Here is an 8,730-nt window from a genome sequence, read left to right on the forward strand (position 1 = left end):
CCGATTCCCGAAGAAATACCCGTTCACGAAGTAAATAATGAATCACAAAAAGCTTTCCAGGACGAGCTCGAAAACAGACCAGACTGGAGAACTCCGATATACAATTACATCGATACCGGAGAACTTCCTCCCGAAAGATGGGAAGCCCGAAAGGTAAAAGCTCGGAGCTCGCGCTATTGCATCATGGAAGGAAAACTTTATAAAATAACCATCAGTGAGCCATATCTATTATGCGCATCGCCAAAGCAAGCCTCCACCATCCTAAAAAAAACCCACGACCGATCATGCGGGAACCATTCCGGTGGACGATCCCTGGCGATAAAAATAAAAAACTATGATCAACGACAGCGAGCAGTTCGCACTAAGATGTGACCGATGCCAACGGCACGCGCCAATGTTGTACCAACCAACACAGAAACTATCAACCATTACTCGCCATACCCATTCATGAAGTGGTCTATGGACATAGTTGGACCCTTCGTTTCATCGGGACCAGCACAGCTTCGATTCTTGCTAGTAATGACCGATTTCTTTACCAAATGGACCAAAGCCGAGGCCTACCAAAATATTACTGGAACAACGGTGACGAGCTTCATTTGGAAGAATATTGTCTGTAGACATGGTCTCCCATACGAAATAGTCACCGATAATGGCCCTCAATTCATCTCGAAGGTTATCAAAGATTTCTGCGACAAATGGAAGATCTAGTTAAAGTTTGCAACCCCACGATACCCAAAGTGCAATGGGCACGCCGAAGCCGCAAATAAAACAATAGTAAACAACTTAAAGAAGAGACTCGACCTTAAAAAATCCAAATGGAGCGAGGAGCTGAATGGAGTAATTTGGGCATGTCGAACAACACCCCACACGGCAACCCACGAAACACCGTTCTCCTTGTCATACGGAATCGAAGCAGTGATACCTCCCGAGATTGAGGTCCCATCTACACGACGAGGAATATGTCCCGACAACGTCGGGATAACCAAAGCAATGCTGCTTGAATATCTTGACATGATCGAAGAACGTCGAGAACGAGCTGCGGTGCGTATCCAGAACTACCAGCAAGCCGCTGCCCGTTACTACAACTCAAACGTAAGAGGCCGCAGCTTCTCAGTCGGCGACCTAGTGCTACGCAAAGTGTTCGACGGAACAAAAGAAAAAGGCGCAGGAAAACTAGGAAAGAGATGGGAACGCCCATACAAAATAATAAAAGAAGTTCGCAATGGCGTCTACGAACTGGAAAAATGAAAAATGGGACGCCCCGAATTGAGGCCATGGAACGCTTACAACCTCAAAAGATATTATAATTAACTTCGATGTCCCATCTCCGATCCAACATCGAACTGGGGGCCACCAACGACACAACATAAAGCAAAAACGCTATTCAGAACTATGAATCGGCTTGATCCCGCGGAAATGGGTACGTAGGCAGCTCAACATCGAGCGCAGCCCAAACAACCAAACAACTATCTAACCAAAACGTTGTTCACCACGTGAACCCCAACAAAGTAGATTCCTGATCAGTCTCTACTTCAAAAATATCTAAGAAAGATACTAAACGCATGCTCAAACAAAAATATACAAATCTAGATTAAAGGTATCATCCATTAATCCGTTGAAAGTATATATAAATGTTCTTCAACAAACAACACACATAAATAACAAAAGCGAAACAAACAAAGTCTTTTAAACAAATAAACATAAAACGCCAAATCATACAGGCGTCATTCAACCCCCTACGTTGACCGAGTCATCAGAAACTTGAGGAAGGTCGAGACCCCTAAGAGAGTCGTCCGACACTGCCGCGAGGCCATACTCAATCTCCCTCGATATCTCTACATCCTTAAGACGATCCAGCTCCTCCTCGAGCTCGAACCCGCCCTCCAAGTATTCGGCCAAAGCCTCGATCTTTGCGCGAACCTCCTGTAAGCTTGTCTCCGCGGTGCTTTCCGCCTTCTTCCGTTGGATAGTCTCCCTAGCCTTATCGAGGGCAGCATCGTAACCCTGGGCTACCAACCGACAAGCAGCTCACCTCTCCCTCCGAGCCACTCTTTCTCGCAGCTCAGCCTCTCTTCTGAACTTCGCCTTCAAAGATTCAAGGTCCGCTTCCATCGCGATCTTCTCCTTCTATAGCGCAACTTTCTCCTCTTCTAGTGTGACCTTCTCCTTCTCAAGCGCAATTTTCTCCTCCTCAAGTGCAATCTTCTCCGTCGCTTTAGCCGTCAAAAGCACCTTTAAGTCGACGACTTGCTTCGTTCGCTCCTGCTCACTTGCCTGCGATGCACTTAACTTTGATCGCAACTGTTGGATCAAAGTAAGATGAACTTCGACCTCCTCTCGAGAGGGGAAGTTCGCCAAACGTTCCTCCATCAAAGCATCGTACTCATTGCTAGCCTCCATAGCCTAAAAAGATAAGATGATTAAGTATACGGTTTCAGTATCTAAATAAATTCACGCGATTTACCTTGGCATTTGCGAGCGCCATCTGAACTAGGCACCACGACCTCGCATTTGTTCCAAGAGAGGAAGCACGCACGAAGAACTTCGCAGCTTCCGCCAGATGGCAGCGAGTCGTTCAGGATTCTCCAAAATCAGAGCATCGACGTCATATGAGAACGCCAGCGGAGAACCACTTCGACAGTCCGCAGGAAATCTGGCCGGCTTAGAAGTACCTTCCCTGGGATCTTGCATCCTAGGTTCCGAGCTCGATACGTTAAAATCTTTAGAAGACTCATCGTCCAAGATCAGACGACGTCGCTGAATCTTGGGAGCAACTTCCTCGACGTCCGCTTCGCCCGATGCTCGAGAATCTGGTTGAGCATCACGATCTGGACGAACCACAGAAAGCGGCGTAGCCCGGACAATCGGAGACTGAACTTGAGAACTCGCTCTAGTCACCCGTTTGTCCGGAGTCTCACGAGCTCGCTTTAAAGGAGCGGAGTCAGAATTAGCATCTGAAGGCTCCGCATGAGGGTCTTTCCTTTTCACCCCTGAAAGTCAAAGCCACAACAACAAATTAAGATCGTCAAACAAAAAAAAAAGAGAAAAGAAAAAATACGATGAAGTAACTCACCTTTATCTTTCTGGTCCTTTCGAGGACGAATCGGTTCCACAAGCGCGACGGGAACGGCACGATTCACGCTGGGGGGCAAAGCATAAGCAGCTCGAACCCTCTCCGGAGTAAAACTGTCCCAACCGCACTTACCTCGGCGGAGCGCCGAGATCAAACCACGCAGCTCTGGAGTCGACTTTGATGATCCAAACAATCCTGAAGAAAAATCAAGATCAAAACCTAACAAATAATCATGCTAGTTTAAAGTAAAAAAGAATCCTGAAGAAAACCTACGTTCTCTTTCCATTTCATCGGAATCCGAGAGAAGTTAAAATCCCCAACCGTCACTGGATCGACCTTGAAGACAAAAAACTTGTACGTCCAATTAAAGTCTTTCCCAGGAATGTCGGTAATAATCAAACGACCTGCACGCAGAGAAAGAAGAAACGCTCCAGTGACGCTGATACTTCTCTTGAGAGTGTAAAACTGCTTTAATTCAGCCAAACCGAACTCTAATCCTTCCTCTCTGGCTCGAACGAACGTCGCCAAGAAGTAACGCCAGAAGGTCGGAGTAATCTGGGTGAACGACAGCTTTAGCTCCGCTAGAATCTCGAGGAGAAATGAAGGAACAGGAAATGACATAAGGCCATCGCGAAAAAAGCAGATGTAGGCTCCGCAATATCCCGGTCTCACGTTCCCAGGAGTATCGCCGTTTGGATAATCAATGACAGCTTCGTACGGAATCCCTGGAAGCTCCATAATGGCTTCGTATTCGGCTGGGGTAAGCGGACCCAGTTTGTTTTGAGACGCCATGAAATATGAACAAATGGAAGAAGTTTGCAGAAGAAAGAAAGTCGAAGCAGAAGAAGAAGATGAGTCCATTACAAAAAAAATCTATCAAATAAATAAAGAGAAAAACGACAGTTCCCAAGACAATCTTCGCGATCAATGAGAACCGCACGATCTGGGAGGAGTGGCCGACAGGTCAAATCAAACGAGCACGCGTGGCCACTCCGCTCCGAGATTCGCGACCAAGGAAGAAAGTGCTCGCCCTTTCGGTTTCTTAAAATTAAACCGACTGGGCTGGGGGACAAATGTTAGACCCAATTTCGGTCTCCTAAATGATTGGGCCTATTTCGGATCATGGGCTATGAACAAGAAGCCCGCGAGGAAGTATCGATCTGTTCCATAAGAGATAATCGGAAGGATGCGTAGTTCGAGACAAATGCTCTATAGACGAAACGGATTGGGCCAAAGTTAGGAGGCCCACAGCAACGTCACCAAGGTGGAAAAGAAGGTCGCCGAAGTCGAGAAGGTCGCGGAAGCAGTTACAAGAATAGCGGAATCGAATCTATAAAAGGAAGAGGATATCAAGGCTAAAGGACACAGCGAAAACCCTAGAGAGAGAGCACACCACACTTTTACATCTTTCTTACTTCGTTTAGACTTCGTTCTTGATCGACCTCCTTGTTATAGTCGATCTCTTAGCTATTCTTTGTATTAGACCTCTTAATCAATAAAAGTCCATTTTTGTCTACCGAATTCCGATTACATCGTTGTGTTCTAAGGATATCGTTGCCTACATCTTTTGTCACTTCCCTAGTTTACTTACAAACACTACAAAATACTTGAGTGTAGATTTTAGGTTCTACAAGAATGACCTGAGAAAACGTCTTAAACAGCAAGATAAGCTGAAGGGAGACGAGTATTTAGGTCAGGGAGAGAGGAACCGGAGAGGGGAGAACATCTTAAACAGCTGCTATTGTGGAGGATAATCACCAAGGAGAGCTGAAGGGAGACGAGTATCACAGCCAGGAAAACAAAGCAGATCACCATATGAGTATAACATCACAAGTATCATCTTAATCAGGTTCAAGAGAAGTGGATAACTTTACCAGGAAGTTGAAGTGGAGATGGGTTCGTTGGAGTAACATAGGGGTCTCCAAAGGGTCACTGGAAAGCAGGAAGGACTGTGAATATAAGAAGGTGGGTTAATACTCTACAGTTTCTCAAGAAAATAAAAATGTTTTAACACAAACGCAGACTCAACGGATCTTACCGGAAAGCTGTAGTATCACCGGCAAGAAGAATTAAATAGATAACCACCAGTGCAATAAAAATTGAGATTCATTGGTCATCAAGAAGAAATCGCGAGTTTCTTGGAGATTACGGACCTCTCAGAATGAAGATTAAGCTGGTGTTTCGATTTATAGGAGGTTGAGTTGAAGGCTTGAGAAGATGAATCACTCTCCGATAGAGGAATTGGAGTGTGAAAGGATGAAGAGGTTTTAAGCCGCACACATGCTGTGAGAGTCTGTTGTATGGATTGATGAGCGTCGACAGAATCAAGGCAATAGCTGTGAGGTCTTTAGAGATCAAGACCGAAGTGGCATAGCTAATTGCTAAGCAAATGTGAAGGAGAAACAGTTGATGAAAATCCATCAGCTTTCGACATCGTCGCCTAGTGATAGTGCTCAAATTACCCAGTAGAACCAATTAAATAAAATCTACTAATCAATCCTAGGTGAAGTTGGTTTATATGATGGAAATAAAAATAGCAATTCCTAAAATGAGTAAGGTAGTTGCTCTAACTAGCAATATAATGGGTTGTTTAAATGTGATAAAGAGTGCTAGACATAGGGCTTTTATTCAGGAATGGTGATTATAATTTCTATAAATGCTTTAACAAGTTGCTTGCATGATACTATAGATCTCAGCCGCTTAACTCTAGTGATGTCTCACTGGTTAAATAATCTAGATTTCTGGCCTCAACTGTCGTATGTTGACACAGAAAAAGAGTCGATCGACATCCTTTTGATATATCGATCAATACACCTTTCGCTCGGCGATCAATTCACCTGTCGGGATATCGATCGACGGCTTCTAGATATGCCTAGGCGCGAGCCGCAAATGAACACTAGGTCTCAAGGAGGGCTGTCGCTCATCTCAATAGGAGACAAGCTAGCTCAAATGGATAATTCAAGATAATCAAAGATCCTAGTGATCTATATTCTAGTTAGCTAATCTAGAACAAGCATAGGGTGCAATCCATTTGATGAGTACTACAACTTAGCAATTATAGTTTGGGGCTAATCCCACAAACCTATTTAAACCCTAGATCTAACAAGTAGACTACTCAGACATAGCTAAGCAATTCATGACAATGGATAGATGAAGAATTGCATAGAAAGAAATAACTAGAAATACAAAAGGAGATGAGAAATCTCTCCAATCTCTCAAAACAAATAAAACTCTAGTCTCTCTCTCACACTCTCTGCTTTGCCTCTCAATACTTGCTTTTCTCTAAGTTGTTCAAAGCTTGCCGTCAAAAACACTTAGCAGGAATATTTAAGCATTTCCATTAGGTTAAAAACTCGTCAGGGGAAATCTCGTAATTTGGTGAAGTCTTAGTGAAGTAGTCGGCTAAACCATTTCGTCCTCGATATCGATCGATAACACAGGATGTGTATCGATCGATTATAATCTTCTAGTACGCGGATCTTCTCAGCTACATCGATCGACAACTAAGGATGAGTATCGATCGATTATAATCGCAATGTTGACTTCCGACTTGGTCTTGAATGGTCAACTCGGGTGTATCATCTCTTGCACTCCAAAATGCTCCAAAAACATCACTTTCTCACAAAATGCTCATGAACCTGAAAACATACCTAACAGGCTAGAAAACAGATTAAATATATAATAAAATACTAGTATACCATGGTTAAAAATGGGTAAAATCCATGGTATATCATCTAGCTTCTCGGCGCTTTGCTGTAGTTGCTTGGAGTGTTCTCCAAGTTGGTTTTTTAGGGTTTGAACTTCGAGAAGAAGTTCATGACCTTCGGGTGTGGTCTCCTGAGCTTTGTGAAGATCGGTAACCTGGCTCTGAAGGATCTCGAGCTTGTTGAGGAGTTCGATCTCCCTCGGGGTCATCTCTGCTTGGTTAGTATCGTCCTCTAGTACCATCGTCACGTAGTTGGATCACTCCCCTCCTTCTAGCGACAAACTGTTAGGGTATTTTTGTTTAGGATCGTTTTAGTACTACGGAACACTAGAAGAGATTATGTGAAAGCAAGAGAAATCGTAAACTAAAAGATGTTATTGAGTGTTTGATATGGGACTACAATGTTTGCGTGTATAAACCCTAGTCTTTGTTGCCTAAACTCTAATCTTCTAGTCTAGAATAGTCGATCCCTTATTCTAGGGTTTAGGCTCCCCTTTTATAGTTGTAGATGTCAGCTTCAACTAATATAACTCTTCCATAATCCGAAAAATGGAAGTTTCCCCTTAGGCGGAAAACTTCTATTTTGCTTCAAGGGTTGGTCCGATCAAGGGGGTCGGACATATGGCAGGGGTCGGTCCCTGGTTTCTTCTTGAGTAAGGGTCCGGAAGTCGAGGGCCTATCCGGAAGCTGGAGAAAACTTATGCCTGGATATTTTCCCCAACAATTGTTACGGCTAGCATGCGTTGCTTGTACTAAGCGATGTGATTGTCAGGATCTCTAGTACCTTCGTACATCTTGATGCTCGGGAAAGAGAACTTGCGTGGTATCTCCACCGAAGCAATCTCTTCCACGAAAGGTGTATCGGAATAGGACCCTGGATTACTCCTCCGAATAGGGGGAGCTACCCCTGGGAGCCTTTCTACCTTTCGGAGACCACCTTTTCTAGGTAGGCGGCTAGAGCCGGGTCCGAGATCCCAGGATCACCGGGTGAGTAATCTTCATTTTCCGTATCGGAATTGCTATCCACTTGTACTCGGGTCGCGTCGTGAGCAGCTTCGCGTTCCTCGGGTTCATCGTTAATGGAGACGGGTCGGTGAGGCGCTCTTTCACCGTCGCGTGGAGTGTTGAGCGAAGCCATGGGTCGAACCCTAGTTCGGAACCGCTTTCGCTTGTTGCTAGTTTCGCCGTGGGTATGGTTTTCTTGTCGGAGGACAAGATTCTCCGCTTCTATGGCGTCCAGCTTCTCGGCGCTCCACTGCAGTTGCTTGGAGTGTTCTCCAAGTTGGTTTTTTAGGGTTTGAACTTCTAGAAGAAGTTCATGTCCTCCAGGTGTAGTCTCCCGAGTTTTGTGAAGATCGGTAACCTGACTTTGAAGGATCTCGAGCCGGTAGAGGAGTTCGATCTCCCTCGGGGTCATCTCTGCTTGGTTAGTATCGTCCTCTAGTGCAATCGTCACGTAGTTGGATTACTCCCCTCCTTCTAGCGCCAAACTGTTAGGGTATTTTTGTGTAGGGTCGTTTTAGTACTACGGAACACTAGGAGATTTGTATGAAAGCAAGATATTTAGACTAGAAGAGATTGTTTATTGAGTTATTGATTCGGGACTACAACGTATGATGGTGTATGAACCTTAGTTCTAGCTGCCTAACCCTAATCTCTTAGTCTAGAAAGTCGATCTCTTATTCTAGGGTTTGGGCTCCCTTTTTATAGTTGTAGATGTCGGCTTCAAGTAATAGAACTTTTCCATAATCGGAAAAATGGAAGTTTCCCCTTAGGCGGAAAACTTCTATTTTCCTTCAAGGGTCGATCTGATCAAGGGGGTCGGACCTATGGCAGGGGTTGGTCCCTGGTTTTGTTCTTGAGCAAGGGTCTGGAAGTCGAGGGCCTATCCGGAAGCTGGAGAAAACTTATGTCTGGATATTTTTTCCCCAACAGTCTAAACCCCTAAGCT

General features: G+C 44.7%; 1 protein-coding gene across 1 annotated transcript; it reads right to left on the reverse strand.

Moving 5' to 3' along the window:
• Positions 1-2,490: 2,490 nt before the first annotated feature.
• On the reverse strand, positions 2,491-3,865 carry LOC108833944 (meiosis-specific protein ASY2-like). Its single transcript, XM_056997658.1, has 3 exons — positions 3,343-3,865; positions 3,074-3,268; positions 2,491-2,990 (listed from the first exon to the last, which is right to left on the reverse strand). The coding sequence occupies exons 1-3, from the start codon at positions 3,863-3,865 to the stop codon at positions 2,491-2,493; spliced, it is 1,218 nt and encodes a 405-aa protein (XP_056853638.1).
• Positions 3,866-8,730: the final 4,865 nt, after the last annotated feature.

Source organism: Raphanus sativus, unplaced genomic scaffold (genome assembly GCF_000801105.2).
Source record: "Raphanus sativus cultivar WK10039 unplaced genomic scaffold, ASM80110v3 Scaffold0733, whole genome shotgun sequence".
Taxonomy (NCBI): domain Eukaryota; kingdom Viridiplantae; phylum Streptophyta; class Magnoliopsida; order Brassicales; family Brassicaceae; genus Raphanus; species Raphanus sativus.

Coding starts and splice junctions, on each gene's coding strand:
- LOC108833944 (XM_056997658.1), bottom strand. CDS start 3,865: ATGGCGTCTCAAAACAAACTGGGTCCGCTTACCCCAGCCGAATACGAA. Junction 3,269..3,342: donor GAAATGGAAAGAGAACGTAG/GTTTTCTTCAGG, acceptor ATTTTTCTTCAG/GATTGTTTGGATCATCAAAG. Junction 2,991..3,073: donor AAAGGACCAGAAAGATAAAG/GTGAGTTACTTC, acceptor TTTGACTTTCAG/GGGTGAAAAGGAAAGACCCT.